Here is a 21,823-nt window from a genome sequence, read left to right as displayed (position 1 = left end):
TTAATTAATCACAGCATAATCATTGTGGGCCATCTTTGTTTCAGATGGTAGAACATGGAGGTTTCTTCCGTACTTCAGATCAGACTTGGGTTAAATTAGAAAGAATTCAATTTGTTGGAGCTTGCAATCCATCTACTGACCCAGGAAGGAAGCCGCTTTCTCATAGGTAACAGTTTTTGTTTGACTATCAATCTTAGTGTACAAGTGGCCAAAATGCTTGAATTATTTAGGGTATGTAGAATGACTTGTGTAAAGCTAAACAAAAATTAAAGAATAAACTTTGATTGCAATGAAAAGGTTAAGAATTTTGATTACTAGTTTTCAGCTAACAGGATATATCAAATTATTCACAAAACATAAACTGGCTGAAACCTGGCATAAAATAAACTTGTTTCTTGCTTCACATTCAATATATAATTTTTGTCAACTTTTCAAACTGTACCAGAATTTGTTCCTATTACATAATTAAGTTGTATCCATGAATTTCAGGAGCTAATTTTTTTCTTCCTCACTGTTATCCAGCTGGATAGCTTTGGTTTGAATAAAAATACAGTGAAACCTTTGGACCAGCTGTTAAAGCCTCTAAATTTGTGCTGTTAAATCTGTATTTTTCTACTTTGTCATAGGTTCCTACGTCATGTACCTGTTGTATATGTGGACTATCCAGGACCAGCGTCTCTCACTCAGATTTATGGCACGTTCAATCGTGCAATGCTTAGACTCATTCCATCCTTGCGGACATATGCTGATCCCCTTACAGCAGCTATGGTGGAGTTCTACATGATGTCGCAGGTAAGTTGTGTTTGTGATGTGGATCTTTTGAAGTTTCAGGTGAGGATGGTACAAGTCTTCAGATTAATATAGATGTGAGACAAATTGTTTTAGCTTGATTAGTGAATTGTTTTAGCTTGATTAGTGATGGGGCTCAAGAACATGAGATCCATATTCCTCAGGAACAGAGTGAAGGGAGTGAGATTTTTGTTTTTTTTTTCAGTAGAATAGTGAACAGTCTGAGGGGCAGTTGATTCAGTTCAGTTGGCATGTTTTTAAGCAAATAAAAAAGCTGGATCATTAGTGGTAAATGGAACAAGTGAACTTCGTTATTCAGTGATATTATTCATTGGTTAGAGAAGAATGGTGATATTTCATAAAATACAGATACAGAAATGCTATGTGGAAGTAGTGGATGATCAAAGTTTTACCAAGGTAACTGCATGGAATTGACAAGATGCTGAAATTTATATATAGCCAAGAAGTTTGCTACTTTCTATACTGTGTGTATTAAGTTGGGTTGCCTTTGAATGATATGTTAGACAACCTGCTCTTGATTAGAAGGGGACCATATGTCGCATGACTAATCATTAAAATATCTTGTTGTACTGATTCAAAGATTTGTTTCATATTTGCATACATTTTGAATGTCTTAATCTATGATCTCACTTAAATGCAGTTTATAATTTTGATGTAATGTAGAAACTGAACCTTGTTCAATAGTGTATATTCCATTATTTCATAGGAGCGTTTCACTCAAGATATACAGCCACACTACATTTACTCCCCTCGTGAAATGACACGTTGGGTGAGAGGAATCTTTGAGGCTTTGAGACCTTTAGAAACATTAGCAGTCGAAGGCTTGATTAGGATTTGGGCTCATGAGGCTCTGCGCTTGTTTCAAGACCGGTTTGTATTCTCCAAGTTCAGCATTTTTATCAGTGTTTGCACTAAATTAAATTGAAATGTATAACTGCCAAAATTTGTTTCTTTTCCTCCATTTTTTTAGACTTGTGGAGGATGAGGAAAGACAATGGACAGATGAGAATATTGATGTGGTGGCCCTCAAACATTTCCCTAATATCGACAAAGACAAAGCTTTAATCAGACCCATTTTGTATAGCAACTGGCTATCCAAGGTAAGAGGTTGGCTGCAGAAACACACTTCCATAAAGCAACATTGTCAAACATTGGCTGTCCTTCAGAGTCTCTCAGCATAGCAGCAGACCTTTTTCAATCCAACCCATCTGCACCAACCAGACATCGTAATTTGACCTAGTCCCGTTTGCCAGTATTTGGCCCATATCCCTGTAAACCCATCCAACTGCCTTTTAAATGTTGTAATTGTACCAGCCTCCACCAATTCCTCTGGCAACTTAATTCAGACACATCACCCTCTGCATGATCAAGTCACCCTTCAGGTCCTTTTCAAAATCTTTCTCTCACCTTAAACTTATGCTGTTTAGTTTTGGACTCCCCCACCTAGGAGAAAATGACTTTGGCTATTCACTGTGTCCATGCCCCTCATCTTCTAAACTTCTATAAGGTCACTGCTCAGCCTCCAAAGCTATGGCGAAAAAACCCTAGCCAATTCAGCCTGTCCCTATAGTTCAAACCCTCCAGTCCAGCAGCATCCTGTAAATCTTCTCTGCACCCTCAAGTTTTACCAACATCCATCCTATTAGAAGGGTGACCAGGATTGCACACAATATTCTAAAAGTGGCCTCACCAATGTCCTGTACAGCCGCAACATGACATCCCAAATCCTATACTCGGTATTTTGACCAATGAAGGCAAACATGCCAATGCCTTTTTCTGTCTACCTGCAGCTTCACTTTCAATGAACTATGCACCAGGTCTCTTTGTGCACAGTGGAACAATCTGTTCATTTTCAATTGAATCTTTTGTATTGTGCTCTAAAGATTATTTATGAATACTTGTGTTTCTCAAATCTAAATAGTTGTAACTGATGGTTTGGTTTAAACTTGGAACAAGCAAGTATGAACAAGACACATCTTGATTTTTAAATTATTAATAGAAATGTTTTGGTACTCCTGGCTTACATTTTTAAACAAAAATGAATCTGATTCCTCTTTGTGATCCGGGAATCAAAGATCTTTGCTCGTACCAGTAAGTCATTGGTTTTAAACCTCGCCATGGAAATTTTTGTTCACCATCCTGACTGGAAATCTATTTCACGTTTTGCATCTTCTTTCTGTGAAACTTCTGCAAAAATATATTATTTTCACTTGACTCTTCTTTCTCTTCTTTTTAATGATTGAAAACAATTTAAAATTGTACCCTATGCTAGCCAGGAAATTGATTTCTGTCATATTCCTGCTCTCACTTAGAAAATTACTCAAGCCTTTCCAAAAGTTTTCTGATGGATTTCAGTCATTTCGGTCATGTGGTGATATCTACTGAATTCCTAGTGCAGTTATTTCCAAGACAAGTATTTTATTTTGTTGCTGTGTTCCTTCATATGCTGCTTTGACTATTCATTGTGTTCCCTCCTGTATCATCTTGGCGGTACCTATTAGTGAGTCCACAGTATTTTCTCTCACTGAACATAACTTTTTCAGTTATTGCTCAGCTAAAATAAATGTTTAAATGAAGACTATGTTGACATTAGAGCTTTTCCATTCCCCCAGGAAGTGATTTGTGGCCCACCGTTGCAACCACTCCTTTCCACATAATGTGCAGAACTGTCTATTGACGACACTAGTCTATCGTTTTTCACAAAGTGCTGTGTTTATTTCAGGATTATATACCAGTGGATCAAGAAGAACTCAGAGACTATGTCAAAGCTAGGCTCAAAGTTTTCTATGAGGAGGAGCTAGATGTGCCCTTGGTATTATTTAATGAAGTATTGGATCATGTGTTGAGAATTGACAGGTATTTATGCACTGGAGTTAAGTAATCATTAACTTTCAATAAGCCTGTGAATTAAGAGGAGTTGGTATGACACTAAAAGCCAAAGGAACTGTGGATGCTGTAAATCAGAAGAAAAACACGTTGCTGGAAAAGCTCAGTAGGTCTGGCAGCAGCTGTGAAGAGAAATCGGAGTTCTGAGGAAGGGTACTCGACTCGACGTTTAACTCTTGATTTCTGTCCACAGATGCTACCAGACCTGCTGAACTTTTCTAGCAATTTTGATTTTGTTTCTGGTAAGGTGCTAATTTGGGCCTGTATTTGAACTAATTGACTCATGGAAATATACAGATTAGAAAACCATTACAGGACAAATTTGGAGACTGAACTAATTTGCCCAAATAGAAATATAAAAGTAGAAGTAGAACCTTTTTGTTCTTCAGCACAGACTAAAGGGCAATATGTGAAAAGCTTTAAGTTATAGGGGCCGTGAAAGGTTAGCTTTCACGAGTAAACTCATTTCATTAAAGAACCAGGGAAAGGTGGGGCGTGTGTGTGTACATATAAGATTATATCTAGGAAGCTTGGGCAGGAAAAATCTGCCCCTCTACTTCCAGTCCCTTTTTGTTTAAGATTTAGCCTTCAATTAAAGCCTAATTACTTAACCAAAAGTAGCAGCGTCTAGCATTGGCTGACTGAATTTCAGAAGCAAAATTTTCTCCATTCCTCCATTTTTGCCATCCAACACAAATGACTTTCTTCCTTGTAAATTACTACACTATTTGTACCTGAAATGTACAGATGGCTTAGATGAGTCTCCCCATCCTCTATCCTCAGTAAATGGAGCTCATTACAAAAGTCTCTGCTCCATATCCTGGCCTGTGCACAGTCCCACTCAACTATTTGCTGATCAACGTTGGCTCGGTCCAACAACAGCTTAGTTTTAAAATTCTCATCCCTGTGCTCACATCCTTTCATGGCCTTTCTCAGTAACCTTCCTCAGCCCTAAACTGTTCCAGGAATTCTACATTCCATCCAATGTTGGCTCTGGCCAATTGGAATTGACCAATGTTGTGTTTTATTTATAGCAGGGGGTGGGGGGTGGTTGCGCTGTGTGATCAAAGGTATAGGTTAGGTAGACGGGGGGACCTTTGCCTTCACAGAGGGATCAGTAACAATGAGGTGGCTTAGATTTAAGGTAAATACGAAGATGATTTTGTTATCCAGAGGTTGGTGAGAATGCGGATTTCGCTGTCTGTGTGGGTGATAAAGGCAAAAACCCTAAACATTTAAAATGTATATTTGTGATGTCAAGGCATGCAGGGCTACAGTTCCAAGTGCTGGAAAATGAGATTAGACTATCAGGTGATTGTTTTTGATCAGTATGGACATGGTGGTCAGAAGGGCCCTTTTTTCTGTGCTGTACATCCTTTTGATCCATACTGCTTTGATGTAGCCTTTAGTCAGCTATCCTAAAATTTCCTCCTGTGGCTTTGATTAGATTTTGCCTGATTTTTAAAAAACTTCTAACAACTTGGCAGAAATTTTCTAACATTTAAAAATAAAACAGATTTTTAAGGAGCACCTTATGGGTCTTTAACGTCAGAGAGTTCTAGGGAATGCATCCCAATACTTGGGGCCTAGATAGCTAACCGCTCAGCTGCCTGTAAGGTGGTGATGCATGTTGGGCATATATCGAAGGTCTGAATTAGAAAAGCATTGAGATCCTGGATGTAGGTAGCTAATAATAGTATTCACATTAAAAGAAGTAGTGAAAGACAACAGGATGGAAAATAAGAATGGTGGCTATGCTACTGAATGAAATCTAGAGTCCTAGACCAGTAGCGTCAAAGGACACAACAGGAATGTGGAGGAGGTGGTTTAGGGCTGAGAATGGAGTTCATATTGGAAATGGCCCATGAAATTAAGGTCAGATCTGAGAAAGAGTTGAATTGTAGGTGTGAAATTTACTTTAACATTGTGAAATTAATGCAACAGTTATGAAACTCTGAAAACTCTATCTATTAATTTGATGGCTGGTTGAATGAAAGCATAGGAGGAGCACCGGGTTAATGCTACAGAATTGATGCTGCAAACTCTGCAATTTTTTGTTGTTTCTCACTATGAACTTGTATGGGTAGAATCTGGTGATAATATATTGGTCTTTTCTATATAGTGTTCAAAACAAATTAAACTTAAGGTGTTCGATTTATCCTTGTAGTTCTTAAATTTTTAGGTTGCCATTCTAACAAATTAAAAATGTAACTTTTTATTTTTTCTTAGGATATTCCGGCAACCACAAGGCCATCTGCTGCTTATTGGAGTTAGTGGTGCAGGGAAAACAACACTCTCTCGTTTTGTTGCCTGGATGAATGGCCTTAGTGTTTATCAGATAAAGGTTTGTCTTGGTTTTTGTTTGCAAGAATAGGAAAAACTAAGTATGTTTTAAAAGTTCATTTTCACAAATTGAATTGTTAAAATATTTGTGTGCAGGTTCATAGGAAATATACAGGTGAGGATTTTGATGAAGATCTGAGAACAGTGTTGAGGCGCTCAGGCTGCAAAAATGAGAAGATTGCTTTCATTATGGATGAGTCAAATGTACTTGATTCGAGCTTCTTGGAACGCATGAATACACTGTTGGCCAATGGGGAGGTAAAAATTGAACATGTTTGTTGTAAATATGAATTGTGCTTACCAACTGCTATAAGATAGCTATTTTTATGTAAGTTGTTCAATGCTGTAAATCTGCAAAATTAGGATTTTTCTTGCCATTAGCAAAATACTTCTAAGGCTGTTAATTTCAAGAAGGTTTCTTGAACATTGAGTAGTTCTCATACCTTCGTATTTGTGCTGACATTTTTGGTTCAGTGAAAATGTTAACATCAAAACACTGAGCGGAGGAAGCTAAAATTCCCCCAAGTATTCCACAGATGTGTCAGAATCTGTGAACAAAAATGGACTTAGTATTTCGTGTCAATGGCTAATTGTATCAAATATCCAGCATGTTAATTTATGATGTCCTGTTGAACAGGTGCCTGGGTTATTTGAAGGAGATGACTATGCTACCTTAATGACTCAATGCAAAGAAGGCGCTCAAAAGGAAGGTTTAATGCTTGACACGCATGAGGAACTGTACAAGTGGTTCACGGGTCAGGTTATCCGCAACTTACATGTTGTATTCACCATGAATCCGTCATCTGAAGGCTTGAAAGATAGAGCTGCAACCTCTCCAGCCCTGTTTAACAGGTAGAGTTTTGTACAGTTTGTGTACCTTTTCTAGCTACATTATGTTTGAAACTACAATACATGCCTGATTTAATTTGAGGAAGTTTTAAGATTCAACTGTTGATGGATTCATGGTGCTGAACAAGAGCCCTGGAGTTCTAAAATAACTACGTAGCTGCTGCTAAGTACTTTCACTTAGTTTTGAATCCTGAAACCAGCATCCATACCTGTAGATCATTGTTCAAACTGAGGCAAACACTGAGCACTTCTCCTTTAACTTTTCTCTTTCCATTTTCTCCTGTCCTTTCCAGATGAGCCCTTTCAAACAGTGTGTTTATTTGCTTATAGGTGGCTTTCATTTTACGTTTTTGGCTGTTCGTTGCACAGTTGGGTAATATTCCTTGAATTAGTCCAAACAACGAATAGGAGTAGGACTCTTACCCGTTTGAGCCTGTTCTGGCATTCAGTAAGAATGTAGTTGGTCTGATTTTAACCTCAACCACATGTTGCCAATAATCTTTCAGCATCTTGATATTAGTCACTCTATCTACCTCTGCCTTAAAAAAAATTAAAGGTTTTGCATCTACTGCCTTTTGAAGAAAGAAATTCAAAGACTCATCCGTCAGAAAAATGGTTCCTCAACCCTGTTATAAATGGGCACTATATCATACTTTTTAACCATGACCTCTAGTTCTACATTCTCCCATGAGAGAAAACACTCAACATTTATCCGGTCAAGTACCCCCAGATCATTTTGTTTCAATTAAGTCAGCACCTCTTCTAAACTCCAATGCATATAGGCCTGCTCCTGGCCTTTCCTTGTAAAGCCCTCTGCTTGTTCCAGGATAGAAGTCAAGCCAGTGCCCAAAATGCAGACCCAAGGTTGATTTTCATACTAAGCTGTGCTAATTGAAGTGTACTAATTTTCTTTAGTTTAGAAGTTATAAATCATCTTTATTTGGTGCAAAGGCTATAAATAACTTTGTATAGCATTAATTAAATGAATTGAAATTTAAATCCTAGAATGTTTTCTTTGGAATGTAACTTTTTTCTTTAAAATCCATTAGGTGTGTCTTGAACTGGTTTGGAGACTGGTCCACTGAAGCCTTGTACCAAGTTGGCAAAGAGTTCACCAGCAAAATGGACCTTGAAAAACCCAATTACGTTGTCCCTGACTACATGCCAATTGCATATGATAAGCTTCCTCAACCACCATCTCACAGAGAGGCTATTGTTAACAGTTGTGTTTTTGTTCATCTGACATTGCATCAGGTGAGAGTACTGAAGGCAGATGATATCAGCAATACTGATTCCCTTTTTAGACATAAAAAGTGTACCCTCATAAGTGAAATCTCACTTTAAGCATGTCTCTGCATTCGAGCTGATATGTAAAGGCTTTTTCAAAATGTGAAATAGCGCATGTCTCTTCACATGAAAATCTCAGTAGTAAATGGACTTTAAATACTTTGGGTCTGAAGTCAACGGTCTTAACTTTTTTTTGCAACTTGAAAGCACTTTGGTATATTTTGATTACAAATGTGTTAGTGATAAAAGTTTAGGTTTTATTGCCTATTTGGATGATATTTAAAGGTTTTTTAGAATCTATTTTTAAAATTTTGACAACTTCAAGATATTGAGATCATTTATTATTTTTCCCTCGTTTTGAATAGTATCTGATTTTGTTCATGCATTTTAGCAGCAGTTATAGGAGTATTTTGATAATACATTTATTTGAGCATAGTTTGCAAAAATGTTTGCTAAATATCTTAAATCAGTTGAACTTAACTTTTTTCTTTTTAGGCAAATACTCGATTGGCCAAACGTGGAGGCAGAATAATGGCAATCACTCCTCGCCATTATCTGGACTTCATTAACCACTATGCCAACATGTTCAATGAAAAGCGTAGTGAACTGGAGGAGCAACAGATGCATTTGAATGTTGGTCTCAGAAAGATTAAGGAAACAGTTGACCAGGTACAGTTAGCGAATCAAAAAAAATCTCACTGCATAATAATTTTCAGCTTTAAATAAAAATTATGCATCCAGGCTTCCATTTGCATTAATTTGTCCTGTTTTGAGATAAGTAAGCAGATTGAGCAACGAGCTTTGTTTCTGAATTTGACTTGGCTTAAAAAAAGTAATTGGATACTACTATCAATAACAATTGCCAAAATTTCCCTTTACCACCACTTGCATGGTAGTCTGTTTAATCTTTGTTCTATGATGTCAATTAACCTGCAATTCAGCAAAGAAAGACGACTTTAAACATTTTGCGTATTCTTTCTTATAAATCCAATATGACTTTTTGTTACTCTTGACGATTCCTCACTTTCTTTTAAGAACATCATATAAATATTCTCCTCGTGGTTTTTTTATTGATGCGTAAAGTGTTTGAACAGTACACAAGAATTCTGACATGTTTTCGTAAAATGTACATTATAAATATGGGACACGATTTCAAAATAATACTACTTAGATATTCCCTGTTAATAATTTGCTACTTTTAAAATAAATTCCTTTCACTCATTCTAGGTTGAAGAATTACGGCGTGATCTGAGAATTAAAAGCCAAGAACTTGAGGTTAAAAATGCAGCAGCCAATGATAAGTTGAAGAAAATGGTGAAGGATCAACAAGAAGCAGAAAAGAAAAAGGTAATTTAGAAGCAAGGACACTTTTTTTTTAATTGAAATGAGACTGAAGTTTGGAGAATGGAATGGATCGAGTAAGATACCTGTTACTCTATTTTGATAGGTTATGAGTCAAGAAATTCAGGAGCAGCTTCACAAACAACAAGAAATTATTGCTGACAAGCAGATGAAAGTAAAGGAAGATCTTGACATGGTAGAGCCTGCTGTTATTGAGGCTCAGAATGGTTAGATGTGTTTTATATTGAAACATTTTTCAAAAATCATAATGGAATTCATCTAGTATGCTGAATTGCTATCTTTAACATTTCATTTAGTTTATATTTTGGAACTATAATCCTAAAATTTTCTTCCTTTTTAAAAAAGTGATTAACTGATCTTTTCTGTGTGCTTTTATCTTTCAATTTTCTGTCTCCCCTAATCTTCACTTTCTCTCGCTGCTTATTTGCACTCTGGTCTACGGTGCTGGTCTGATTTAGCTGTAAAATCGATCAAGAAGCAGCACTTGGTAGAAGTTCGTTCAATGGCTAATCCGCCAGGTGCAGTGAAGCTAGCACTCGAGTCAATCTGTCTTCTCCTGGGCGAAAGTACAACTGACTGGAAACAAATCCGATCGATCATTATGAGAGAAAACTTCATTCCGACCATAGTAAATTTTTCAGCTGACGAAATCAGGTGAATAATAGGGTGCACACAGCTGCTGGAGTAGAAGGAAATTTCCCAGAAGACCAGCTGGAAAATAAGGCAAATTGCATAACACTTGGTCATTTAATAGTTTGCTATTTGGCTGTACTGTTTATGAAACAAACAAATTTGAAGTCTGAGTGATTAAATGTACTGCTGGTTTTCAAATTAAAAATTTCCTCAAATCCCAGCAGCTGTGTTCACCTTTATCCTTTTGCATGTCCATTTAAAGCCCCTTTCTTTTCACCCCTCTATTAGCTGTGAGCTCTATAAAGAAGCAGCATCTTGTTGAAGTGAGAGCTATGGCCAATCCACCTGCTGCAGTAAAGCTCGCTTTAGAATCAATCTGTCTCCTGCTGGGTGAGGAGACAAATGACTGGAAAAAGATCAGACAAGTTATTATCAGAGATAATTTCATCACCAGCATAGTCAACTTTAATACTGAAGAATTAAGGTATTCATTATTTTTATTTTAAAAGATCACATTTATCTTGCATTTTGACACTGTTGCACCTCTTCATTGCTATGCACCACCTAGTTTATAACTGGCACTTTTTTTGTAGTGCTGTATCAATTGTGAAATTTCCATCCCTAAAATTTTAGGAGGGTAGCTATATTAACATTGTTCATCTTTATTAATCAGTGATGTTATTCGAGAGAAGATGAAGAAAAACTACATGTCCAATCCAAGCTATAACTATGAGATAGTCAACAGAGCGTCTTTGGCGTGCGGTCCAATGGTGAAGTGGGCTATTGCTCAAGTGAGTAATTCGAGAGCATAAGAAATTTGATCGGAAGTAGTCCATACAACCCATTGATTGTAGATGGTCTTTTGCTTCAACTCCACTTTCCCCTCTCCTCTCCCTATTATCTCAACTGTCAGACATTTGTAGCCTTGGCATAGTTGCTTTACTTAGAATTTTTTTTTGTTTCATAGCTTAATTATGCTGATATGTTAAAACGAGTTGAACCCTTGCGCAATGAACTACAAAAGCTGGAAGATGATGCAAAAGAGAACCAGCAGAAGGCTGATGAGGTTGAGCAAATGATCCGTGACCTAGAAACCAGTATTGCTCGTTACAAGGAAGAGTATGCTGTTCTGATATCTGAAGCTCAAGCCATTAAAGCTGATCTTGCAGCAGTAGAAGCAAAGGTGAGTAATATTATAATTAAAGATTTCCTAATGCACCTTCTGTCTGTGTCATGTAAATCTTTTTCAGCATTAGGGTGGCTTGGATAGCAACGAAAGCTTGGATTATTTGTTAGGTTCAGAATATCATGTTTCTTTTATCAATAAAATGCATAAATTCTCCTTCAGGTTAACCGAAGTACTGCACTACTGAAGAGTTTGTCTGCTGAACGAGATCGCTGGGAAAAGACCAGTGAGACTTTTAAGAATCAAATGGCCACGATAGCTGGTGACTGTTTATTGTCGGCTGCATTCATCGCTTACGCAGGATACTTTGATCAGCAAATGCGCCAAAATCTCTTCACAACTTGGGCACATCACCTACAGCAAGCAAGCATTCTGGTAAATGTGATTAGTTCCAGGAGTTTAAGGTTATGTATTAGAGAACTGAAAGGTATAATTCAGTTGTTAGCAATCTTGTTGATTGGTATTCAAAATAGATTTTATTTATTGGCAATTCGATAACTTGATTGTGATTTCAGTACAATTTTCCTGAGTCCGGGAAGGTTTGTTCCCCACTTCAACGAGCTAAAGGATTTTTCATGTGTGTGTGCGAGAGAGAGAAAATGGTGTAATTGATGTGAGAGCCATTGTCAAGATCCATGTCTGAACCAACAGCATGAGGAAGAACACTAGGATGGGGAGTATCTCTGTGTAGGTGCTAATTCAAAAGTGAGGACTTTAAGTTTAGTAATTCTCAGTTGATTATCTGAAGCAAATGCAAATTGTACGTGGCTATATGGTTAAATGCACAGGGAAAGTACACGTGCAGCTGAGAGGTTTTCTTTCATGGCAGTTGTAGCACAGTTAGACTGAGAATGTGGCCCAAGGAGAAGGGCTAATTAGTCTGATAGACTTTCGAAACAAAAGATGAGATTCCAGTTAGAATAACAGCAACTGAGGACTGCAATGTTAATCATGAAGATTGAGATGCCGCCATGAAGGGTTCTACGTTTTTGCCTCATGGATAACAGTTTCTCTTGCATTTCCCGGTTTATTTATCAGCTGTGTAGAACCTGTTCTCTATTTGCATGTATGTGGGTCAAATTAATATTCCCAAAGTTCGTCATTTGGCTTTTATTTTCAGTTCCGTACAGACATTGCAAGAACAGAGTATCTATCTAATGCTGATGAGCGTCTGCGCTGGCAAGCAAATTCTCTACCCGCAGATGATTTGTGCACAGAAAATGCCATCATGTTGAAACGTTTCAATAGGTATGTATGAAAACCTGTTTTGTTCATGGTTTTATTGGGGTTAATTAAAACTAGGGACTTTTTGCTTGATACTTCTATTTTTTTAAAGACAACACTAGACTGGGAGTATTCTTGTAGCCACTGTTTGAGAAAATGGTTGAAACTCTGTTCTGACTGCATAATTTCTATATAAATGTTTGTATTGTAAAAATAATACTGTTTCAGTTTTATTGAGGTGGCAAGGTACCCTAGATTTGTACAGAAAACTCTTGTATATTTAACTTGTGATCAAGCAAAGGTATTAAGGGAAAACGTCCAAAAGCAGATCAGCTGTTGGGGCAATATGGTGTTTCAGTGGTTAGCACTGCTGACTCATAATGCCAGGAACCTGGGCTCAATTCCACCCTTTGTGCAGACTGCACACAGACAGACAGTTGCCTTTCTTCCTGTGTCTGCGTGGGTTTCCTTCAGATGCTCCAGTTTCTTCTCAGTAGTCCAGAGATGGGCAGGTTAGGAGAACTGGCCAGGCTAAATTGACCAGACTCTCCAAGGATGTGCAGGCTAGACGGATTAGCCACGGGAAATGCAGGGTTACAGGGATAGGCTGGACAGATTGTTGGGGTGGGGGGGGGGGGGAGAGCCGTGTGGGTGCGGGTGAGATGCTGTTCAGACCGTCACGGTGGACTTGATTGCCTGAATACCAGCTTCCACACAGGCATACTGATTTCATTGGTGGAACATGCTGAAGAGGCTGAGTGACCTACTCCTGTTGTCTCTCTGGCTGAATACGCATTACTGAATTCGTGAAGGGTTATGATGTTTCCTACCTCACTTTGTTTTTTTACTCATTGACACTTCATGTCAGGGCATATTTTTTTAAAAAGTTAAATTTTAAAGCTCCAAACCCCTCAAGCCATCTGATGAGGTAATGTTAACACCATTGTTGGCTGAAATACACTGCACGTAGTTGTTTTTCTCTTTTACACTCAAAATCCAGGCTCTGAACAACTCAATTGGGTGAATGAATGATTGACATAATTTTAAGAAGCAGTAGCGTGAAGTCAAAATGAAAGATTCAGTCTTAGAGTTCAGCTAACTTCGGCTGTGGAGTTTAATCTGAGAACCACAAATGATGCTTTGGATCGGAAGGTCGGGGGTTGGAGTAAAGGTCCAAGAAAATCTGTTTTTCAATCCAAACCTCCTCCTCCTCCACCTGCCCATTTCTAGCTTTAGCTGAAATTGGAACTTGTATGGGTGATCAATATGTTCTAATTAGCCAGGTTAGAATTTACTAAATATAAGATTGCAGGCTTCATTGTAGTTTTATTCTGGAATTTAGTTGCTGTTGACTGGGTTTCATAGGAATAAGAAAACCTGGCAGCTATGTGGAGGCAAGGAATCTGTAGATTCAGGTGGTGTTTTGTTACCACTTTGTGAGCTTCTGGCCTCCATTCTCCTTCTGTCCTCACCAAGAGGAATAGGAAGAGACAGAAGGTGAGACAAAGATCTGTCTGGACATAAGAATGACTAGATGAGAAGAAAGCAGAAGTATGACTCTTGAAGTAGAGGATCAGCCGTGATCATATTAAATGGTGGTGTAGGCTCGTTAGGTAGGTGTCCTGTTGTTGCATCTGTGTTTTGTATTTCTATGAATGTACTCCTTGTTTGCACCCTAACAGAATGAGGCTTTATTAGTTGCACTAAGATACTACTAAAGCTTTTCCCCTCTGGCCTAGAATGCTTAGCTACTGTTTCAAGCAACTGGACTAGTACTGAGAGAATCTATTTTTCTGACCAAATCCATGAACCTTGATTTTTAACTGCTTTTTCTGATCTGGAATCAGATTCTGTTCCCTCACAGCCTTGGTCCAGTTAGTGATTGATGTACTCTCCAAGTTGTTCTCAGCTGGACTTCATTCATGTAACAGTTCTCAAATCTCCATGTTCAGTTTACAATAAACTGCAACATCAGGCAGAAAATTGAGCCAGTGTCGCTGGTGAAATTCAACCATTAGTTTTCCAATTATGAGAAAAACAAAGGCTTTGCTCAGGCATGTTGCGTTCTACTTTATTTGAGTGGTTTGAACCTTTGCCATTTGACCTAGGGTTTTTGACCAAACCAAGGCGAGAATGTTCTGTACCACTGGCTTGACTATAATTTAATTTAAATTACACCTTCCTCTCATATTGAAGCCTAATTTGTCTGGTTTAACTCTCAAAATTCCTTTACTCTCTGAACACAGAATCAGTATCCCTAAAGTGTAGAAACAGGCCATTGGGCCAATGAGTCCACACCATCCACCCAGATCCAACCCTCTACTTGTAACCCTGCATTGCCCCTGACTAATCCACTTAGCCTACACATGCCTTAACATCATAGGCAATTGCCTGCGGCCAGTCTACTTAAACTGTGCATCTTTGGACTGAGGGAGGAAGCCCACGCAGACACAGGGAGAATGTGCAAACTTCACACAGTTTTCCCAAGTCCCTGGCACTGTGAGGCAGCAGTGCTAGCCACTGTGCAGCCCTATGGATTCAAATGCTCAATTCTTAAACTTCTTGGAGCTCTCATTCATCCATTGCATTGCTTAGATATTTCTAGTCGACCTATTCCGATGTGATGGTACATGTATGGAGCGGGTGTGACTTACCACTGGGTCTGAATGTCTAGATTAAAATACTGCATCTCAAAAGCATTACAGTGAATTTTTCATGATTATATTGGCGCTCTTTTATTGAACATTGTGTAGTTTCCAGTGATATACCCATTTAAAAGGAATTGGGCCTAGTTTGTGATTTTATTACATTTAAATTTACCAATGAAGCATTTCCTTTTTTTGGAAAGGTACCCATTAATTATTGACCCATCTGGTCAGGCCACTGAGTTTATAATGAATGAATACAAGGAACGCAAGATTACTAGAACCAGCTTCTTGGATGATGCTTTCAGGAAGAACCTAGAGAGTGCATTGAGATTTGGTAACCCACTGCTTGTCCAGGTAAGAAGTAAAGAGTACATGTGAAACAATTTTAGTTTTGTCTTTGTTAGCTTCTGCATGTTTATTGTGCCTGTTCTGTTAATTCTAGGATGTTGAAAGTTATGATCCAATCTTGAACCCTGTGCTGAATCGTGAAGTTCGCAGGACTGGGGGGAGAGTACTTATTACTCTTGGTGATCAAGATATTGACCTGTCACCATCATTTGTCATTTTCCTCTCCACCCGAGACCCAACAGTAAGTCACTGAAATTATTGACTAACTATGCATTTTCACAGGGCTATGCAAGTTTCTACCTGTTGTGAGACAAACATTAATCATTAAATTGTTAGAAATAAAAGGTTTTTTGGAATTTATTGTTTTGATTCAAATGCGTATTTAATTTTTTGGCAATACTGGATTGTTTCTTTATGGCTTCAGTTTTAGAAATCTTCCCATATTTGAGTTTCAAATTGACTTTTGAAATATTTTGACTGCTTTGAACTAGGCTGCACTGATATCATCCACAATTACGTTAAAAGCATAAATTTTGAAATGTCGATGGGCAGCTTTTTATTTGTTCATGACATGTGGGTTTCACTGGCTAGGCCAGAATTTATTGCCTATCTTTAATTGTTCTTTAGAAAGTGGTAATGAGCTGCTGCAGCCCTGAACAGCTATAGGCCTTTGGGGACATAGATCCAAAGTATTGTACTTAATTGAATTAAGCCAGAAATCTCTCAGAAGCAGGTTATAGTCTTCACTTCACCTGACGAAGGAGCAGTGCTTTAAAAGCTTGTTTTCAAGTAAACCTGTTGGACTTTAACCTGGTGATAATGGGAACTGCAGATGCTGTAGAATCCAACATAACAGTGTGGAGCTGGATGAACACAGCAGGCCAAGCAGCATCTCAGGAGCACAAAAGCTGACGTTTCGGGCCCAGAACCCCCTTCAGAGAGCTCTCTGATGAAGGGTCTGGGCCCGAAACGTCAGCTTTTGTGCTCCTGAGATGCTGCTTGGCCTGCTGTGTTCATCCAGCTCCATACTTTGTTATCTTGGACTATAACCTGGTGTTGTGTGATTTCTGACTTTGTCCACCCCAGTCCCATATTGGCACCTTCACATCATGGCTAAATCAATTTAAGTCAAGGCTCCTCTGACAGCCGTAACTTTGCAACAGTTGCAATAAATTTCACAGGAATGCCTGGGGCTGTACTTCACTTCTAGCCTTTGAAGTGGAGAGGAGTAATTTAGTGAAGGCAGGGAAACAGTTTAAATTTTTGGATACCTTAACCTCATAGGTTAAATTTGAAGTGAGTTTAAGTAAAAATAACTATTTCACATTTTCTCTTATAGGTTGAATTTCCACCAGATCTGTGCTCTCGTGTTACATTTGTTAACTTCACAGTAACACGTAGCAGCTTACAAAGCCAATGTCTAAATGAAGTGCTGAAGGCTGAGAGACCAGATGTAGATGAGAAACGTTCAGACTTACTGAAACTGCAAGGTTAGTTTTGGATGATCCGCTGGTAACTATTTTGTAATTAAACCTTAATAAATAAACTATAAAAGTTCTAAGCAGTTCCAAGTAAAACGTAAAATTAAAATCACTTTCCAGTTTTTGTTTGAACTCTTATTAAGGCAGAGGTGATTTAATGGTTTATAAATTGCAACCAACTTCATTTAAGCTTTTATATGTTGTGTACTTTGTGGCTTTATCTACCTTCTCATCTATTTACTAAAAATAGTAATTTGTTCTCTATCTACCATTTTAATATAATTAAGATCATTGGTCAGAAAGGTGGAATTTTGCTGATTTATTTTTGGACAGGTGAATTCCAACTTCGCTTACGCCAACTGGAGAAGTCTTTACTGCAAGCTTTGAATGAAGTTAAGGGTCGTATCTTAGATGATGACACAATCATCACTACACTGGAGAATCTAAAAAGGGAGGCAGCAGAAGTCACAAGGAAGGTTGAAGAAACAGACATCGTTATGGCAGAGGTGGATGCTGTCTCCCAGCAGTACTTGCCACTTTCTACAGCATGTAGCAGCATCTATTTTACTATGGAAGCATTAAACCAGGTATTATAAAATTTAAGGTGTAACTTGAAATGAAGCAAATGTAAATTGTTGGTTTGCAGCAACTGTGATTCAGTTTTTTCCGTTAATTTGTGTGGATTGGAGTTGTGCCCTACTTTTAGAACAAACTGGGGCATTTTTGAAATGGATAAACATGAAAAAGTAGGAATAAAATATTTCTTTCAATTTGATGCATTCCTACACAGATCTTTATTATGCACTGATCAGGTAATTTAGAAGACTGAGGTTTAACAGTGTGTTTTGGAATAGCCAATTAGTCATTTCCCAGTCAAAAAGAAACCAGGAGAGGATTTGAAATCATCTTGGACATTGTAATGATGCCTAGTATTAACCAAGCAAACCATGGCATTACAAGTATGTTATTGGACCCATTTATTTTGTTACACCTTGATAATTATCAAACAAAATTTGACATTTTTTGCTACCTTTTGTTGAGAACTATTAGAATTAGGAAACTAATGAAAGATATGATTTTACTTAATGGATAATCCAATCAGATTGATGATATTGTTCATACTTTGTTCAATAGATTCACTTCCTATATCAGTATTCTCTTCAGTTCTTCCTGGATATTTATCACACTGTTCTGTATGAGAATCAAAATCTGAAAGGAGTTACAGATCATACACAGAGACTTTCTTTCATTACTAAGGACCTTTTCCAGGTATATAAAAATAGTCATTTTTTTAAAAATTGAAACTGTTTGTGAGAGAAGACCAGTTTTTGCAAGCATGTTGATAATATACTGTTTCTTAATGTCATAGGGAACATTTAACAGAGTTGCACGCGGTATGGTGCACAATGATCATATCACCATTGCAATGCTGCTGGCTAAAATTCGCCTCAAAGGCCTCACTAGGTAAAAGATTTTTTGTTTGCCAAATGTGATTCAGGTTTGTTCATTTGTTTTGTGATTTTATTTTTAACAATTAGAATGCCGAGAAGAAAGCTATCTGTCTAGTCTAATTTGCTGCATTCCATGGAAAGTTAATATGCAATTGTTTACTAGCAACTTATTTTTGTTAAATATAAACATTCATGGGATGTATTTCACAAATACAAATCCTTCAATTTGTTCTATCCAGTGAACCATCATATGACTTGGAGTTTCACCATTTCTTTCGTGGCCGAGAGAATGTACTGAATGGTTCTTCGGTGTCTAAGATAGATTACCTCACAACAGAACAAATAGAAGGCATGGAGAGACTGAGTCGTTTACCTGTCTTTTTTGATCTAATTTCCAAAGTTCAAGTGGACCGTGTGAGTTACATTTTTGAACAAACTAGCACCTTTTAAATATATTGTCTCAATTTGGTCAGTTTGCAGCTAAATTAGTTGTCTGACTTTTTCTTGGGGTAGGGAAGTAAGTGAGGCTGAGAGCACACTGTTCACAAACAAGCTCATCAACCATCAAATTTGGCCATGCATATTTCAATAAACAACAGTTTCTAATTTGGATTGGTTAACATTGCAATGCTTGCATGCATTACTGAATGTAACACCAAAAGAGATTTGTTCTTAACAAATTGGAATAGTTTCATCTAAATTTAGAAAAACTCTGGAAACCTTTTTTGTGCTTCAACGTTAATTTGTGCCCTCAATTTGTCATGAACCTTTGTTCCCCTCCCACCCCAGGAAAAGCCAAGCAAATTATTTTAATTTACAAAAAGTGAGCTTGAAATAGCTAATCTAGTTATATTAAAATTTCAATGCCATCTCCACTTCAGTCCTTTTACCAGCATGTTACAGCATTCTGTACATTGCTCAAATTGCATCGTGGCATTTATCTTGATGTTTTAGAATTTGTTCTTTCATGGATGTAAATGTCACTGACACACCCAGCATATATTGCCCAATCTTAATTGCTCTTGAGAAAATATGATAGTAAGCTGTATTCTCGCTGTGGACCACCTGGTATAGGTATATCATCTTCACTGCTGTTTGGATTGTGATATGCACTAAAGCTAAAAGTATTCAAATGCAAAATGTTTATATAACATGGACATGAGTTCCAAAAAGATGTTGCATTTGGAACATAGTTATTTCTACTTCAGCAGTATTTCGGTTCTTGTTTTACAAAAGATTTTCTTGGCATTTTGAGTAACCCGTCGTCTTTATTTAAAAATTAGCGTTTCAATTATTGAATGCTTTTTTTGGTCTATAATTATGCTTTCTTACTGCAGCAATTTAACATCTGGCTGGAGAGTAGTTCACCCGAACAAACTGTGCCTTATCTGTGGACTAGTGAGAAACCTTTAAGTAAGCAACAAGCTTCTAATCTCCACATTTTGAGTGTGTGATAGAATTTATTCATTTTAACTTTGAGCCAGATTGCTACTTTTTATTTTCCTTTATCCAGCTCCTATTGGGCAGGCTATGCACAGACTCCTGCTTATCCAGGCCTTCCGACCAGACCGCCTGTTGGCAATGGCTCACATTTTTGTGGCCACTGTTTTGGGAGACAGTTTCATGTCAACTATTGAACAGCCATTAGACCTGGCAGCAATTGTCGACACTGAGGTAAGAAATACCGTAAGATGGAGCTGAGTAGGCCATTCATTGACATCATAGTTGATCTGAATCCTTAATTCCACTTCTGCCTTTACCCCATAACCTTCATTCCGTTACGGACAATTTTTCAAGCTCGTCTTTGACTGTGCTAAATGACCCAGCCCCTCAGCCCTCTGCAGTAAAGAATTCCATGGATTCACTACCTTCTAAGAGAAAATTCTTCCAAGGGGAAACAATCTTTCAGAATCTGTCCTGTCAAGCTCTAAGGGTTTTCTGTGCTTCAGTAAGGTCTTTTGTTAAGGTCTTCAAAACCCAGTGAGAACAGGGCCAGCCTACTTGGCCTCTTCTTATGAGGCAATACCTCCATGTCCAGGATAAATCTAGTAAACCTTCACTGGACTGTCTCCCATACCAGCCTATCTTTCCTCAGAAGGACACCAAATATTCTAGGTATGCTAACTCGTGCTGTGTATGGTTCCAGCATGTTTATGCTTCATTATCTTTACCTTTTATGTTCCCTATTACCTGCTGATCTTGTACACTAGCTTTTTGTGATTCATACATGAGAAACCCCAAGTCCCACCACGCTGCACCTTTCTGCAGGCTTTCTCCATTTAAATAAAATTCATTTCTATTCTTCCTACCAAAGTCCACTACCACAATATTCCATCTCTTAAGGTTAAGCAAGTGAACAAAAATGGTCTGTATTTGTATCTAGACTCTGTCGTTCTCATTACTTGTCTTCCCATCTATTTGTGTTGCCTTCGAACTTAGCAACAGCACATTCACCTGCCTCTTCCAAGTTATTAACATTTATTGTAAAAACCTATCTCCAGCATTAATCCCTGTGGCACACTACCAGTTACAGGTTACCATCCTGAAAATGCCTCCCTTTTCCCAACTCTGCCATCTGTTAGTAGACCCATGCTCTATCCATGTTAATGTATCACCCCAACACATAGGCTCTTGCCTATTAAGTAGTCTTGTGTGTGGTTCTTCACCAGATATCTTTTGGGAATCTCATCCACAGTTCATCTTTATCCTGCTGGTTAACACCCCAAAGAATTTTGCTAGGCATGATTTTTCCTGTCATGAGGCCATGATGGCTGTGCTTCATTATGTTTTGTTTTAATTGCTGCTATTACATCCTTTTATAGTCTAAACTTTTCCCAGTAACAGAGGTTCGGCTAGCTGGTCTGTAGTTAGCTGTTTGTTTGTATTCCTTGTTGAATAAGGGTGTCACATTGGCACTTTTCCAATCCTCTGGGACTTTTCCAGAACCTAAGGATTCCAGGAAGACCAATGCATCCTCTGTCTTGCTGTCTGTCTGTAGCTACTTTGCTTTAATGTGCAAAGGTGCAACCCCTAGGTGTAGAGGACTAAGCCCTGTAAGCTACACAACTGTCCCAAGGTTCCATGTGTAATGACTGGCATTGGCATGTCAATCACTGCTGGTGTTTCGTACCAGAGAGAAAATTAGAGGGAATGCTACTTACCAACTTTCAGCACAACCCGCTTCCCTAGAATGTACCAATGTATGTTTGTTTTTTTCTAGTGATGGTTGGATGCCTAGTTATTGTATTTATGTCCTGTCCTGCCTGCCCACCCACCCACCCCTGCATGCGCTCGCGCTCTCTCTCTCTCTCTCTC

The 21,823-nt window shown here is 38.1% G+C and overlaps 1 protein-coding gene across 2 annotated transcripts in view; it reads left to right on the top strand.

The window, feature by feature from the left end:
* The window catches only part of dync1h1 (dynein, cytoplasmic 1, heavy chain 1), a 98,674-nt gene that overhangs the window by 57,255 nt on the left and 19,596 nt on the right, over positions 1-21,823 (top strand). The window contains exons 40-65 of one of the 2 annotated variants that reach the window (XM_048538298.2): positions 45-166; positions 627-792; positions 1,517-1,680; positions 1,781-1,910; positions 3,533-3,666; positions 5,926-6,040; positions 6,136-6,297; positions 6,677-6,891; positions 7,938-8,142; positions 8,671-8,844; positions 9,403-9,522; positions 9,623-9,743; positions 10,459-10,654; positions 10,844-10,961; positions 11,138-11,353; positions 11,519-11,731; positions 12,477-12,604; positions 15,429-15,582; positions 15,671-15,817; positions 16,916-17,066; positions 17,391-17,644; positions 18,192-18,326; positions 18,427-18,521; positions 18,748-18,922; positions 19,846-19,921; positions 20,022-20,182. In XM_048538298.2, the coding sequence (XP_048394255.1) occupies positions 45-166; positions 627-792; positions 1,517-1,680; positions 1,781-1,910; positions 3,533-3,666; positions 5,926-6,040; positions 6,136-6,297; positions 6,677-6,891; positions 7,938-8,142; positions 8,671-8,844; positions 9,403-9,522; positions 9,623-9,743; positions 10,459-10,654; positions 10,844-10,961; positions 11,138-11,353; positions 11,519-11,731; positions 12,477-12,604; positions 15,429-15,582; positions 15,671-15,817; positions 16,916-17,066; positions 17,391-17,644; positions 18,192-18,326; positions 18,427-18,521; positions 18,748-18,922; positions 19,846-19,921; positions 20,022-20,182 (4,047 nt within the window). Of the gene's footprint in view, positions 1-44; positions 167-626; positions 793-1,516; positions 1,681-1,780; positions 1,911-3,532; positions 3,667-5,925; positions 6,041-6,135; positions 6,298-6,676; positions 6,892-7,937; positions 8,143-8,670; positions 8,845-9,402; positions 9,523-9,622; positions 9,744-9,995; positions 10,192-10,458; positions 10,655-10,843; positions 10,962-11,137; positions 11,354-11,518; positions 11,732-12,476; positions 12,605-15,428; positions 15,583-15,670; positions 15,818-16,915; positions 17,067-17,390; positions 17,645-18,191; positions 18,327-18,426; positions 18,522-18,747; positions 18,923-19,845; positions 19,922-20,021; positions 20,183-21,823 lie in introns of both variants that reach the window. The other variant, XM_048538297.2, reaches the window with a different exon arrangement.

This window comes from Stegostoma tigrinum, chromosome 10, assembly GCF_030684315.1.
Source record: "Stegostoma tigrinum isolate sSteTig4 chromosome 10, sSteTig4.hap1, whole genome shotgun sequence".
Taxonomy (NCBI): Eukaryota; Metazoa; Chordata; class Chondrichthyes; order Orectolobiformes; family Stegostomatidae; genus Stegostoma; species Stegostoma tigrinum.
Note: the sequence above shows the minus strand (reverse complement) of the source record. Positions and strands in the feature narration are given on the sequence as shown.